General features: G+C 43.1%; 1 protein-coding gene across 2 annotated transcripts in view; it reads left to right on the forward strand.

Annotated features, from left to right (window-relative positions):
- cadps2 (Ca++-dependent secretion activator 2) overlaps positions 1–16,633 on the forward strand; it is a 117,931-nt gene that overhangs the window by 72,942 nt on the left and 28,356 nt on the right. For both annotated transcript variants that reach the window (XM_062546766.1, XM_062546767.1), the window contains exons 12-17: positions 1,803–1,939; positions 4,971–5,158; positions 11,639–11,740; positions 12,344–12,407; positions 14,364–14,487; positions 15,281–15,381. In XM_062546766.1, the coding sequence (XP_062402750.1) occupies positions 1,803–1,939; positions 4,971–5,158; positions 11,639–11,740; positions 12,344–12,407; positions 14,364–14,487; positions 15,281–15,381 (716 nt within the window). The remainder of the gene's footprint in view (positions 1–1,802; positions 1,940–4,970; positions 5,159–11,638; positions 11,741–12,343; positions 12,408–14,363; positions 14,488–15,280; positions 15,382–16,633) is intronic.

Raw genomic sequence — 16,633 nt, forward strand, 5'->3', positions numbered from 1 at the left:
CACACGCACGCACTCACACACAAATCCTCTCATGCCACCCCACCTTCTCCTCCTCGCCCTGTTTTCTTCATCAGTGGATAATAAGTGGAAGTTAAGGATGACATGGATCAATATGGCTCCTCAGTCTGCGTGGACTTGTCAGATCAATAGCACACTCTCGCCTCTATTATTGCTGCTAATCTATATCTCCTTTGTCTCCCTGCTCAACCCCGGCGTCTCACTCCCATTCTTCTCGTGTGCGTTCCATATTCGCCCCGTCCCCTTTCTCCAAATTACATTAAGGAGCCATGCGTTTGCAGTAATGAATGTAAAATGACCTACATCGGAATTAAAAGAGGGACAAAGGGGTGGCGGGGCTATCGGCCAGGCCGCTTTTGTCAAGAGGGAGGGGGCCAGACGAGGCGAGAGCGAGAGAGCGAGAGAGCGAGAGAGCGAGGAGGATTGCACTTCTGCCACCCTTTGCGTACAAAAAGTGATAGTCAGTGGAACTAACAAATGCCCCTTCGCTCCCGGGCACACAGCCAGGCTTTTCTCTGTCTGCATCAATGTCCACCGAGTCGGCGCTGCGGCTGAAATGGCGGCGCTAATAAAGCCAATCGCTAATGCTCGTCTCGGGATGGCACCGCGGGCCACGGAGGCGTCTCGGGATGCACTTGTGAAGCCGCGCTGCCTTTGTGGGGCCTGTCATGTGGACGCTCTCCGCCCTGAAATCTGCATCCATGGCCCAGAGAAAAGAAAGGCTGAGGCCTTTTGATGGGCTTTCACCCCTGCCCTGTTGCCATCAGCCAGTTCTGAGGACAAGCATGAAAAGACTGGAAATGAACTTAAACACTTTCATCTCTCTCTCTTTCTCCTCGCCCTCTTTTCTGCTCCTTTTTCTTGGGCGACCTTGCCTGTTTGTATCTCCTGGATAATGTATGGTATTTTCCCTGGACTCTGCGTGTGCTCTTTTCCTCCTTTTGCTGCCATTCACTTAATCTTTAGACAGCATGGAAAGACACACAGATGCAGCAGTACACAAGCACATGTTACCGTATGTACTTTGCTACTTTGAGCATTCATAGAATCGTGTGTTTTTTCTTTTTTTTATTCTTTTTCAAATGAATATCCCGATGTCAAGGTTGACATTTATTCAGATGACTATCCTCACATTTGGTCAGATAATTTGTGACATGCCCTTTAATGCTATAGTATCTCTATCAGCTTAACTCTCACCAGACAGTGTTTACAGCGTTTTCCCTTTCTTTTATGTTGTTGTTATGTTGATGTTATGTCAAGGGAGGGAATTGAGTATTCTCACTACCTCTTGTATACGGCATAGTAAACATCCATGTGTTACTCGCTGTGTTTGACAGTTTGTGGTGTGTTGTGAAATGTGGGAAGTCTAATGTGGAAACTGAATATCACAGGGTGGCATTAGCCAAAAGAGGTGACAGCCAAACACAGGGGAAATAGAACATGAGGAGATCTCGAGCCACCATGTCATTCACATGGACTGTTCTCAGTCATGAGTGTTCATAGATGACTTGATTTTATTTGTTTGTGATGGTATAGACAAATAAATGCCTAAACAGCGTGTTCATTTTTAAATAGGAAACAGGAAGTGTATTACATGAGCTGTTATGAGCCATTGCTTGGGTATGAATTCACTTTGAGTTGGAGTGATTGACAGGTTGGTTTTCCCTATGGAATTGGAGATGCTCCAAGAAATCCACTTCAAACTTCGCAGCTCTAGATGTTTGTTTGAGATGGTTGCCTGTGTGCTGTAACTGAGCATCCCTGTACTCTTCCTCCTCACTCAGGCCTGGAGCGGACGCAGAGGCAAGGGGTGGAGGAGCTGATCTCGGCTGCGCCGTGCCGCTTCGATCATGCCAGCCTGTTCCGCCTGCTGCAGAAGCACACCCTCGCCCACCGCATGAACGACTCCTTCTCCTGCCTGGTGAGACCGTGGTGGTGGTGGTGATGGTGGTGGTGGTGGTGGTGGAGGTGGCAGAGCAGACAACAGGACTGACTATGTGGGGGGATGCTGAGAGTGTGTAGACACAGTGGGATGAACCAGAGTAGGCCAACTCCTCTTTGTGCCTCTATGCCCATTTACCTGAACTACCTGTGCCTTCTGTCATCCCAAACGGCTCATTAGGACCGTAGATGTCTATGCCTGTGTTAACTCTTCTTTGTGGGCTGTGGGCCTTTGTTTGAGTTTTTGTAGACAGTGAGGCCCACGTCAGCTGAACAAGGAAGCAACAAAGGCTTGCTTAATGAGCTGGTGTTCCCATGCTGCTCAGGTTTAAGACATCTGTGCGGGAGTGAGCAGAGCTCACAGAAAAGGGTGGAGGGAGGATTAAAAGATTGAGAACCATTAGTTTCTTCTCAACAATGTGGGTCCTTCTAAATGTCTACAAATGAGTAGTTACACATAGACACAAGGGAACCCAACTTGAAACCACCATTCTAAATCTACTCTGTTTTTAGAGGGACATTTCCCAGTAGTTATGGCATCTCCTAAGCATTTGTACATCTAGAGACGCTCATGAGACATTTGATCAGATATCTTTTTGTTTGAAGGGATTATGTCCATTGAACTGTAGGTGATGTGAATACCAATATTTAGCTTCTTCAAAAATGTTTAGCCACAGGAGACCCCTCGAGGCATCTTAAGAAGTCAGCACGCTTGCATATATATGTGTGTGTGTGTGTGTGTGTGTGTGTGTGTGTTTTGTGTGTGGGTGTGTGTCCATGCGTTTGAATGCACAGCCGGGTGGATGTGCACCATGTAGAAACAAGCATTTTTGTGTATCCATTCTACGGATGGGAGCCCAATAGTTAAAGGACCATATGTCCGTACACACACACACACTCTCACACACACACACACACACACACACACAGACACACACACGCACACACACACACACACACGCGCACACACACACACACACACACACACACACACACACACACACACACACACAGAAAGAGAGAACTACACATATGCATGCTGTCAAATGAAAGACTGGGATTACCAGTCATGCCTTGTCCTAATATAATCACCCCCCCACTTCATCTGGCGTAATGGCCCATAAGCGGCGCAGCACACACCTCCGTCTCTGTCTGCCTACTCTGCCAATTAAAGCCTGATGCGTTAGGAACACACCTCCGTAGTGGAGACCAGTCCAGACTACTGGGTTAGCCCTCAATCAGTCCCCTCCGTAGTGGGGACAAGTGAAGACTGCTGTATTTACCCTTCAATCAGTGCTGCTGAGAGGTGGACGTGAGAGACTGCCCTCTGAACTGTGGCCTCTGGCTCTGGCGTGGGGAATTAAGACACATGCGCTGTTTTAATGCACACCATCTCTTCTGAAAGGCTACAAGTTGATGTGTGTGCTCCTTGACACGGTGATTTCAATATGTTTTTTTTTGTGAATGTGTGTGTGTGTGCTTGCGTGCACATGCACATGCATATAGAAATGTATAGAAACTTCTGAATGCGCCCACTATTTAAAAAAAAAACAAAAAACCCTTGTGAGTGTGCTGGATTACGCTGGTGATGAAGATAACGAGGCTCGTTAATGATTAATTGAGCGGTCATCACCGAGGCGTGAGCCTGCCATCTGTTAATCACAGTGGAACATCTTGTCACATCCTGCTGGCGCCAGGCTGATCTGCTCATCTCCTCCTAGTGCGATATTTATAGAGCCAAGGGAAAAACACACACCACCAGACACACACGAGAAATGGAATGACTGTTTGTCAAAGGAAATCTAGTAGACAAAAATGACATGGAAAAGAAGAGAAAGAGAATGGCAAAATGGCAAAAATGTTGTATTATTTTTTCGGAGTTGTCGTGTCTCATTCGTTAGTGAGAAAATCAAAAGTGACATGATTGCCAAGTAGTTTAGAAGAGACAGGACAAAAGGAGGAGGTAAAGCTGAAGAGGAGGTACAGCCGTTTATTCTCTTCCTCCGTTTGAGGGCGTATCCAGGATGGGATACAAGGATTTACATCTCGGTGCTTAAAAAAGCCACTGGAGGTTGGCCTGACCTCGCGCTCCCACTGCTCAGTCCTGAGACAGCTGGCTCGGAGCTCAGGCACCCTCCTCCGTAGTCATGGCCGCTCCCCCAGCACCTGGCTCCCCACAAGTGTTAATTTGTTAGCATTCCTTCAGAGAGGCGTGGTAATTAAGTTTGTAAGATCCATGCCTAATTTAGTTATCATCCAACGCACTAGTGAGCTAATGAATAGAGATCGTCCTCCACCTCCTCACCATAATGTGTGACATTTCTGCCAATAAATTAATTGTTTGTGATTAACCTTGGACTTGGATGTGTTAATTTTGGGAGACTGGTATTTTTTTTTTTCTTGTGTTAAGAGTTTGAAGTTATGGTATGCTTTTTTCAGATTAAGAGGGATTTTGCTGTTTTCAAGCTGCATGGCTTTGTATTTCAGAAATGAAAAACAAAAAAATCTTAGGGATGTCTTTAGTTAGTCATCTACATGTCAACATGTTTGCATTAGCAAGGTTTCACTAGTGTGTCGAATGGAAAGCATGGTCTTTAATTAAAGCTCACTGGGGATTAATTGCTTGTTTTTTGCCATCATGAAGCAGGAATCACAGAAAGGGGTTCTACCTCCTGCAGACTAATACTGATAGTTCTCAGTTCAAAGTGTGCATATTTATTATTATTGTTAGGTATGATGTACTTGTTGGACGTGACATGGGTTTTGCAACTACATGAAATATCAGGCAATGCTATACAGTAATTTCCTAACTATTAGCAGCGGCTTATATGTTGATTTTGCAATATTTCTTCAAATATGAGGTGAATACACAGGGGCAGTTAATATGGTAGTAATGGTTTTGTTTCTTTTAACTTGCATAAAACACTGTCCTGTGGCTTATACACAATGCAGCTAATACACAGGAAATGACTGTATTTAGTTTGGAATATGTTTTTCTCCTGTCCCTGTAGGGGTGGTTCAGCCCAGGCCAGGTGTTTGTGTTGGATGAGTATTGTGCACGCTACGGAGTGCGGGGATGCCATCGCCACCTCTGCTACCTGAAGGACCTTCTGGAATTTATGGAGAACAATGCCATGGTGGACCCCACCCTCCTTCACTACAGCTATGCCTTCTGTGCCTCCCATGTCCATGGAAACAGGTATTCTGACCACGTGACTAACTACAGCGCTAACATGACCAACTGAAATGACCACTACATCAATTAGAGTTGGACTGATTCATGCATCCGTTTGTAAATAGATTCAGAAGTATTGAGGCTACATCAAATCACATTCATTGTCATTATGTTCTCTGTCGCTCCACGCAGCTGTTGTCCACTAAATATATTTCCCGGTAAACACTGCATGACTAAGAGAAGTCATAAATATACAGGTTAGATTGACATTTGTGCTTCTTACTTGTGGCATGACAAAAAAAAACATTGTTTTTTTTATACATGCTAATTTCACCAGACTAAATAACATTTTAATTTGGCATAAATTTGAGATCATAATTTAAGTGAAATGTAAGGGATATGGACAGCCATTCTGTGAGAGGGAGCCATATTGTCAGCTCACTCGGCACAGTCAGAGCATGCCTGACTGCTCTTCTGCTAAATTAGTAAATCACAGTCAGAGGAAAGGCAATTAAAGGCTAATTACACACTATGGAAGGACTAGTGTGAAATGCTGCACGCTTCAGTCCTCATCTCCTTACTCCTTATGTTACACCCACTAACATCACAATCAGATCAGCCCCTTCTCAGTGTGGTCAATTATCGTGTTATCCCCAGTGTGTGTGTGTGTGGGGGGGGGGCGGGGATGGGGTAGAGGCTACTTTAGATATAACGTGTATTGAAGCTTGTGGCAACCGCTATGAAGATAGCCGGCAAGGCATAGTAGGCACAGTCCATTGTTATCTTCATAGCATCAAAAAGGTTAAATGGATCTTTTTTGTCCTACTGTACCACAGGCGTACCCCTCAATATGTTCTGTTACAAAATGTTGCCATGTGCCATTTCATGCATTTTAAAATGGCTGACATGTGTTTAAATCAAATTTAGATCTCAATTCACTCACTCACTCACCCACCCGCTCACTGATTCACTATGTACTGTTTAGAAAAATCACAGTGCAGGGAATCCGATATTAGAATGGCAGAATTCAGATTTATACATATCTAAATACATTTTTAAATCATCTATATTGGTAACTTAGAAACACAGTAATGCTAATGTGGCAAAACTGCTTATCAAAGATTCGAGAGCTAATGTAGATCTGGTGATAGATCACTGTGCATGAATTCAGTGAAAATAAAGTTAATTTTGTTTTGAGAGTTTTGGGCATTATGGAAGCATATCCAACTGGGGACTGTAAACTAATGGATGCCTAGTCCTCAGACTTGATCTTGTGAGAGTCATTAATTCTTTTGTCTTATTTAGTTATATAAAAAATAGTGAGGTCCATGAATAATACTTTTCACACATTTGTAGCTGTTAATTGTTTTCTCCTTTTAAACTGAATATAACCTTGATCTCTACATAGGCTACACAGTGATATGTGCAGCGATATTTGTTAATACATTTTTTGCTATTTTTTTTATCCCTTACGAATATTTTGTGTGTCAATATGAAATGTATAATTCATATATTTTCAATCTCAGACATACATTAGATTCCATGGGCAATCCTGTGTTTAATTCCACGTATGTTCACATGGATCAGCTGCATGAGCAGTGGCGCTTGTGTGCCTGTTGGTTTTGTCCTCACTGTCCCACATGTGTATTGTCCTCTTGAAACCATTAGTTGTCCACTTAAAGGAAATCAGCCCCATTTGACTCGCTCCATGTTAAATACACATGGATGTGCAGTCTCTTTTTGTTGGCCAATTTAACCAATTAGGGACAGTAATGATTAGCCTCTCCAGCTAATCACCATGTATAAATGAGGGAAATTACTGGAACTGGCTTTTTGTCAGTCCGAGCTGTCATTTGAATAATTAATGTCTATTCAGGGATGCTGTTGGGGCGGTGGGGCTCTGTGTGTGGGAATTGCAGGCCACACCACTAGCACAGAGAGGAGCTATTATTAAACCATTGTCCTTTACATCGGTTTGTGAAATAAGTTATTGGAGATGTGGTGGTGACTTGAGAACTCTGTATGTGTTGGGGGTCGGGATTGAGAGCACAGTCTACAGTATAACCCATTTCCGAAAGCACAAATTGCTGTGGTGCATTGGTAGTGGATTGAGAGATGTTTTTCTTAAGATACTAGTGCAGGTGAATTGGAATGTGTGTCTGTAACTTTTCTGATGCTTTTGGAGTGACTGCTTTTGATTGAAAGACCTCTATCATATCAGACAACCTTGACATATCTGATTTGATGAGTGCTCCTGTCTGCTGACACGTTTAGTGTGGATTCAGCGCGGCTTGATGACCATGGTGCAGATGTGCAGGTGTGTCTTGTGTCCGTGTGGACAGGTGGGTGTGGGTTGACAGGTGCCGGCAGGCGAATGTGCCAGCTCTGTGGGCTCGTGTTTGTGCTGCGGCCCTGCTGGAGAGTGACAGAAAAGACATAATCGCCGGCTCAGGTTCTTCTCACTTGTCACTTCCCATTCCAGCCATTTCCTGACTGGTCGTCATGCATGGCCACCCAATGTGACAGCAGCGTTTTACTTCTGCCTCCATCCAGACCCCCCACCCTACCCCACGCCACCCCACGCCACCCCGCACCACCCCACCCCACGCCACCCCACGCCACCCCATGCCACCCATCCCCATAGTCACTGTCACTCCATCAGTAACTAACACTGGCACAAACACACACATGCTCACTGAAATGTCTGTTCAAGGGCTCAACATAATTAGATCCATCTCTGGCTGGTTCTAACATTTCACTTTCTTTTCTACACACTCGCAAACATTCAAGTACACACATCCACCACACACACTCATCTGAATATGTCATGTTACTCACATATGAGTAGCCTCAAACACAACAGAAGCATACATATTTGAACAGAATATTAAACATACAGTACCATTAGGCTTGCATGCTTTGTTGTGAGTGTTTGAGCTAAGGACTAATGCCCATTGCATAGTGCTCTTGGCAGTGCTGATCCCAGAGCTGCTCTAGTCCTGAACAGTGCCCTTCACATGCCATTGTGCTTGATTTGATGCACCTGTTAGCAATGCATGTAGCTTGGGCCGCTGAGGCCACCAATTGAAAGAGGCGTTGAGACTAGAGCATGCTCCTGTCCATCTGTGGGTCCTGCTTCTACAGAGTTCTACTCCAGAGGAAACATGCTCCGCAGTTAGCCACAGAGTCTAATAGCTACGCCGCCACTGTTTTCTAACACTGCTTGAGTTGAAATCCATTTAGATCAATATCGGAGTTGAGGATGCTGTTGTCACCATGACAACTGGCCCCTCCTTAAGCAGGCTAACCCCTGGTGAAGGGCTAGGCAGCGGGTCAGTGTTTAGCTTGTCTCAGATGCGCTCGCTTCATTACTCCGCGACAAAGCGCTTAGCCTCGACATGCTGTCGCATCGCAGCAGACTCCCACACATGCAGCCGAGCATGAGCACACCCCCACTCCACCCCACCCCACCCCACCCCACCCTGCTCCTCCAGGCCCAGCGCTGCACTCTAGTGTGGCCAGAGCCTGGCTCAGAGCTGAGGAGGGTGGTGGACACAGCACAGCACAAGACTGAACTGACCAATGTCAGGGCAGCTTCTCACTAGTTTGACCAGTGACTTCCAATATAACCATCATGAAATGTGGTCCAAATGGTCTGAGATGGACATGTGTTCTGTTCTCTAGTCTGTGGTGTTGTTTGAACTTGGACAAATGTTAAGACCCATGAGACTCTGTCTAATGAATGTGATCACAGGAAGTCACCTAGGCTGTATCTAACTGACTATTCAGATAGTCCAGATCAGTTATACATTTTATAGTCCCTTGATAGGGAAATAAATCAGATTATTTCACTGAATCAACAGGTTATGCATTTGTTTTGAAACATTACTTATCATGACCCAAAAAGTTTGTTTTCTTAGCCTGAAATTGCCTCTTCATACTGTATGATGTATTTATGTACTGTACTATAAATAGGTGTCAGTAGGTGGGATTACAGTACATGGACAGTTTTTTTGTCATTCTGAAACTTTTAAATTTCCGATTGAAACATTTGTGCTATCTATTTATATGGGCCACGCTCTATTCTGGTCAGGTACAGGAGAAGAATATATATATATTTTTTTATAAATGTTTTTTATTATTTTAGTTATAGACTGAACATAGCACATATTGACAAAACAGTCATCACGGTCATGAATGTAATTAGTTCAATACAGAGTATACAAATGCCAAAATAAATTGAAAAGAAAACAATGATCAAGGTTTACAAAAATATACAGCAATAGGAGTTTGTCAGACTTCGCCCTTTATGTACAATAGCAGAGGAGGGTCCCAGATCTTGTCATAGTATTTCAACGTATCAATGTTGTGATACCTGATCCTTTCAAGGCTTAGAATATTCCCCAATTCCCTTAACCACATTTCATAGCTAGGAGCTGAGTCACTTTTCCACATATGCAGAATTATTTTTTTCGCCACAACCATGCCCAACGAAACAGCTTGAGCTTGATACGTATTAGCCAAAAGTAGAGACCCTGTCCCTCCCAAGACCGCGACCAGCGGGTCTGGGTGTAAGTTCTTCTTAAAAGCACCAGAATAACATTGGAAAATATCAGACCAGTAAGATGACAATTTTGTGCAAGACCAAAAAGTATGAGCAAGTGTTCCCTCTGAAACCTTACATCTGTTACAAAGTGGGGATGAAGATGGGTCGAGAAGAATATTTTGATTGGAGTAGCTGTGGTTGCTTTACTTTTCCTTGAGAAGATACAGCAGGCGGTCTGATTGACCGTATACATGGCTGTTCAGTCGGGGGAAAAGAACAGAGTACACCACCCCTACATTTCAGTTACTTAGAATCGGATCGGCAGTTTTATTCCAATCAAGGTGTTTATTTGTGTCATTTTTATTCAGACTGATTTTTCCGATTCTAATTGGAATGATGTACATGTAAACCCACGTAGTAGATACGGTGTCAGCATTCTAATCTGCCAGGAAATACTCCTATGGACCTCCTAATTGACCAGTAAGAGATGTAGCAAGAGTATGCATGATGTTTTAGCTCTCTCAGGAAATAATAGAATAAGATGCTTTTGCCAGATCATTGCAGGCTGGGACCAAGTGATAGCTAGTGGATTCTGGACTACTGATATATAGCTTGCTGTCTTATATGTGGGGGTACACCATTAACAACATTTAAATATCCATATACTGTGTACATTTTGATAGATTGATATATTGGAAGTAGCATAACTTTCTGTGCAATAGCAGCACAGACTTTTAACCTTCGTATAAACTAAAAGCCAGACTTCTATATAGCTCTACATCTAAACATGTCCTACATGTCCTGTCAAACATGACCTTGTGAAGGACTGCAAATGATTTCAATGCAACATTATAAAACTAAACTGGTTGGCTACTACTCTACTAGTGGCCCTCGTTGAAATTCCAGCCTTTTTGAAAATGCAAAGAACACACACACACACACACACACACACACACACACACACACACACTCAAACTACCATCACCACAACGTTGTTTTAAGTAATCAGAATGGGTATTCCAGAATTGCACAAATAATTGAAATAGAGCATACTCACACTGATCTACATTCACAGAATACTACTCTAATTATTTATGTCCTCTCTCACCTCTATCCCTTTATTTCTCTCTTTTTCTCTCACGTACATACACATGATCACTCTCTCTGTCTCTCTCTCTCACTCGCTCACTCACACAAACACACACACACATACTTCTCTCTCTCTCTCTCGCACTCTCTCACACACACACGCACACACACACACACACACACACACACACACACACACACACACACACACACACACACACACACACACACACACACACACACACACAAAACCTCCCTCTCAGCCTCTTTTGTGTTCTTTTGGGATTAGCTAGTGCTTGTCAAAAATAAAAGGAAGATTTCTGGAGTGAGCAACTGAAAGAACAGACGGGTTTACAAGTTGCTCCTACAAGTGTTGTGTTAAAGAGAGGGGCTGTGTCTCAGCTCCAGGCAGGAGGAGGTGGAGAGGATTTCAATGAAAGCTCAGTGGACAAACACAATGCAACACAAATCTGCATTGTCTAAACTCTTGTCAAGTCTCATAATTGCTTGTCAGCACCAAGATATTTTTCCACCTCTAAAAATACTTAGATCTGACATAGTTTAAGGTCTCTGTAATACTCATCCAACAATTTGAACTTGATGGGGAAAAAATATTTCCTTTAAAAGGCCAAGTGGTAAAGTGCTTTTCTGGTAATGAAATCTTTCCTCAGCTCTGAGAAATGACAAATTATGGTTTTATACTTTCAGTGCTTGGCACAATGTGTACATTAAGTGCAAACATTATCGCTTAATGAATTGAAGACATTTTCCACCAACCGATTTACAAAAAAAAACAATGGAGCAGAAAGTTTAATCCTAAAAATGTGAAATTCACATACTCCTCTCAATCTGTGTTCTCTTCCTGACAGGCCAGATGGTATGGGAACAGTGACTGTGGAGGAGAAGGAGCAGTTTGAAGAGATACGGGGCAGAATGAAGACTCTGCTGGAGAACCAGATTGTTCATTTCAGGTAGAGTTTGAATAAAAGGTGCCATCCTGGTGCTGGAGGAAAAACAAAGATGTCGTCAGCTAGGCCTCAGGGCATTGTTGTCCATGAATTGGGCTTACTTTGGCTGATGGGGGGGAAGGACGGTCAACACAGACATAGGGCTAAGAGCAGAGATCTGTCCAAATGAGGCCGGGGGGACATTGGGTCATCAGGAAGCCAGATTGAACTTTCTGTCCTTTAGAAAGTTTAGAAGGATGCAGAGGTTGGAGTCACATTGCAGGTTCACAATGGCCAACATTGCACACTAGTGCAGAACAACTGGCTAAAACAACCACATAGAATGACTACATGTTTGTGCTCTAATTAATGAGCCTTGCATGAGGCAACGTGGGATTGGAATTGCTCAAAAGTAGTTTACTTCAGTTAGTGACCGTCATTTAGTGACACTCAGTTACGGCAACAAATCATGTTCCTGGAATTTATCAATTGACCAATCCTGGAGTTTGCTCAGTCTTCAGGGGAACTTCCCTTTCCAGGTAGAGAAGATGTCCTTCAGAGATGTTACACCTCTTGTGTATTAAAATATGTTTTATAATAATAACTTGTCTCTCCATGTGATCCTAGATATTGCTTCCCCTTTGGACGACCTGAAGGAGCCCTAAAAGCCACTCTGTCCTTGCTTGAACGAGTATGTATTCTTTCAAAAGATATGACTACATTTAGTGCAATTTTCTGTTCCAAATTCTGTCATTTCTATCACATACGTGAGCTTTAATGATTAAACACAGCTTCTAGTTATACAAAATGCAATTAGGCCTGAAAATGTGGAAAAAAATACAAGAGAAGAAAAAGATCATTAAGATCAATTGGTAAAGGTGTGAGCCCAAGAGCTCCTCTCCTCTTCTTCAGGTAACAGCTGATTTTTAATGAAGGGAAAGTAACTGTCAGCCACTTTTTTCTAAGTCTAAATATACAGTACTTGCCTCAAATAATCACCAAAACCAATGAAAACGTATCATTTACCGTTCAGCTAGATTCTGAATTAGAAATATTACAGACATTGATTTCATTAATAGCGTTTCAAAGCCACTTAAAGGACCTGTGTCCACCAATTGTTTTTTTTTGCGCAGACGGTGGCTATTTTCAACACAAATTCTACAGTATGTAGTTCAGCGCGCACAGCGCTTAGCGCCCTCGGCAGAAAAAGCCCTCCACACTGACTGATGTTTCCCCCCGCAGCACTCAGAGCGCTGAAAGATGAAATCTGTTCAACTTTTAGAACAGCGCTGAGCTCATCAATGTCACTTCTCTCTCAACGACCAATCAAAACATCGTAACCTAGCAACAATAAACACTTGACTGAAGCGCTCTGGAAATGAGGTTGAGTGCGCTGTCAGCGCAGAACAAGCGTGATTGGTGGACACAGGCCCTAAAGGTTTGCTTATTCCATAGAATGGTCATCTCATTCCATGAAGCCCTTTGTAGGTATCTAAGACAATCCAACAACGGCATAATGCTGAGAGAAGAAATGTTGCTCATGTATATTGGCATAATTCACCACTGCCTAAGATTTTCCATCAAAACCTGACCTTGGGTTCAGATCTATCACACTTGCAATTTGAATCTCTATCTAGTTTGAGCCCACTGAATGGCTTTAGACCGTTTACATCTTATTGTTCCATTTTATGTTTACAAAATGGGGAGCTTGTTCCACAATGAACATCTTCCACAAAATGATCTGTTTTTACCTACCTGTCGAAAATGAATGACTCCTCTTTAGTCTCTACTGTATTCTTATTTCTTAACAATACCTGCAAGGATGTTGCACTGAATGAGTAGTAAAAACCACCAAGCCCCATTAGCATTGGTAAATACACATCCATTTGACATCTACTGCACTGCAGAACATGGCTATGTGGTGGGCATACATTTCTATTGCCTGCTGTGAGTCCTTTTTGTGTTGAGATCTGCTCAGCCTCAGAGCAGATATAATACTTATAATGATAAAATCATAATATTTGTGGTATCCTTTTTCTGTATTATTAGTGTATGTCATGAAGAAATGATTGAATGGCTTTCCATTTTGCATTCCTATACTCAAGTATGGCCAGCTTCATTATGGCAAAAGGCTTCATGGGACTATGTCAGTAGAATAACACTAAGTATAGTAGTTTGAGACGGGAGATATATTTTCTCATCCGCTATATATAGTTCGGCATAACTGACAACAACTGATAAAACTAATGAGAAGCAAACATAACAGTACCGTTGAAAAGCTTTGCCTGCTCCATCCTCTAACAGAAAAGCTGAGACACATCCCACACAAAAGAATAAAAGGTGGCAGTGTTTTGTGTTGTCAACATTTGGATCACTAAAGGAGACAAATGTGTTTTTTTCTGTGCCATTAATGTGGTTCAACCAGATGACTGGCTATTAACATGGCCTAGCCCTCGCACCACTAGCCAGAGCAGCCACAATTACACACGCTGTCACAACAACATGCTGTTGAGCTCTCCAACAATAGGTCCTCTCGCACCATGTCAAAATGAATCCAGACATTACATACAGCAGTAGAATTGTTTTGTTTCTAATGAGGCTTCCAGTGTGATGAGAAGCCGTGAGCTGACCTTGCCGTCTCCCCCAGGTCCTAATGAAGGACATCAACAGCCCTGTTCCTGCAGACGAGATGAGGAGGCTGGTGCACAAGTGCCTGGAGAAGGCGGCCCTGGTCAACTACTCCCAGCTCACAGAGTATGCCCAGATCGAAGGTCTGCCACACTATGCTACCGCAACCTATTACATGCACACTCATTGTCCTGATTGCACTTAGATTAGTCAAGTATTCATCAAAATGCTGCACATGACTTTGTGGATATTTTCAGTATACTGACTTGGGATGAAGTAGTATAACTTTGGCTGGAATTTCAGGAATTTCCATGACAGGAAATGGAATGTGATTTGTAGTGGATTCACAACAAATGTGAATCTACCCATTTGAGACATTGAAATTGTTTGACGGTGCCATTCTTTGCCTTTCTTCATTATCATTTTTTGTTCAAAAGTGTTTCATATTTCCATTTAGTCACTAGGTTATAAATAAGAAAAAAAGGGAAAATTGATAAAGGGAAAAAATAGTCATACAGTATATTTCATGGTGTGTGTGTGTGCGTGTGTGTGTGTGTGTGTGTGTGCGTGCTTGCCTGTGTGTTAGAGAGAGAAGTGGTTGTCATCAATTTAATGCATCGTCTGAGACCCACGTGTTAAATGTAATTAACTTGCAGCAGATAATTTCACCAAACACGTATCTAATCAGATTTCATGAGGATTTTACCACATGCATTTATTTAGCAGTATGTCATTAACACGCTTTAAAATATAATTGTAATTGTTGAAGAATATGCGTCATTTAACAAAATCAAATCCAAGTCTAGATATAGCCATTTCCCACCTCTTCTTCTGGCCCCTTTTACCATAATGCCTTCTTTTGCTTATTTTCCTGTGTGAACGTGCGTGCGTGCGTGCGTGCGTGTGTGTGTGCATTTGTGTGTGTGCTTGGGACAGCAACCTCACAGGCCCCCCCTGAGAAGCGTCTGGAGGACATGATGAGACTGGGAGAGCTTTGCATGGACGTCCTGCTGCAGAATGACGAGCACCACTCTGAGGTACAGTAGGGCTCATATATATACACACACACACACGCACACGCACACACACACACACACACACACACACACACACACACACACTGGCCAGTGCCCATACACACTAGGGTTGGTGCCCATACACACGGCCCAGCGCAGCGTTAGTCTTCTCAGAACACCGCTGATTCAGAAGCAGTCACCGATGGGTCATGAGGAGGAGAGGATGCTGCATGAGATGTGTGTGTGTGTGTGTGTGGGTGTCTGTGGGTGTCCAATCCAAAGACCCGCGCTATCACACGTCGCTAATACAAACACCACTTGGGTTTTATCCACACAAAGACTTTGCTGCTTTACTTCTACCTAGTCTTTTATTGAATATATCTGGAAACAATTCAAGACATCACTCTACTCTACGTTTGCAAGTTTCTCTCCTGCAGCATACGTTCCACAATATGTTGGTACGCCACTGATAGGTGGGGTGTTTTTTTTCTCTCTCCGAACGTATGCTGGCACCCACAAGCTCCACAAGGTATTGCATGATCATTTGAAGAAGGACTCCCTATGATCACTTGCTGTCGAACTGTCCTTTTCCATCCTGCCATCGCCGTGGCAGCTGTTTCCACAGTGACTGAGATGCTGAGGAGCGTGCGCGTTGTAACCACGGAGAGCAACACCCACAGCCCGCACACACTCATGGCAGCTCAGCCGACGCGCTTCAAAACTGATCAATTACAGGTGTCAAGACAGAGCCCACTGAGAGCGTCACACTTGTTTGCTTAACTGGAAGCATGGCTTCTGACATCTGTCTCTCGAGAATAGGGGCACTATTTTTACCCAGGAGCAGTAGGAAGAGAGGGCATCTACACATGCAATACATTTGGTGTAGTGTTCAGTAGCAGACAGTAAAATGGTCCTTTGTGGTTAGCATGCTGACTATGTATTTCTGTGCGTTTGTAACTGTGTGTGTATTCAATTAGATACATAAAGCACAAGGAATTGTGTGTGTATGTGTGGGAGGGGGGCATGATATGCAGTGTTTCTCTTACTTTGTTTGTCTCTTTGTCTTGTGCTTTCACATCCCAGGGAAGAGAGGTAAGAGAGCCCTGTGAGACCATTCTCTACCACTGCAGCTGGAGCGTTCACTTACAATGTCTACCAAATCAAATCAAATTAATATGATTTGGCGCTAAATCAAAATATTATATTATGTAGATACATAATATGAAATTATGTGAACATATTTTTCATAGAGTTTTGGTTATTTGATTCTACA

The sequence above is a fragment of the Sardina pilchardus genome, chromosome 10 (genome assembly GCF_963854185.1).
Source record: "Sardina pilchardus chromosome 10, fSarPil1.1, whole genome shotgun sequence".
NCBI classification, from domain to species: Eukaryota; Metazoa; Chordata; class Actinopteri; order Clupeiformes; family Clupeidae; genus Sardina; species Sardina pilchardus.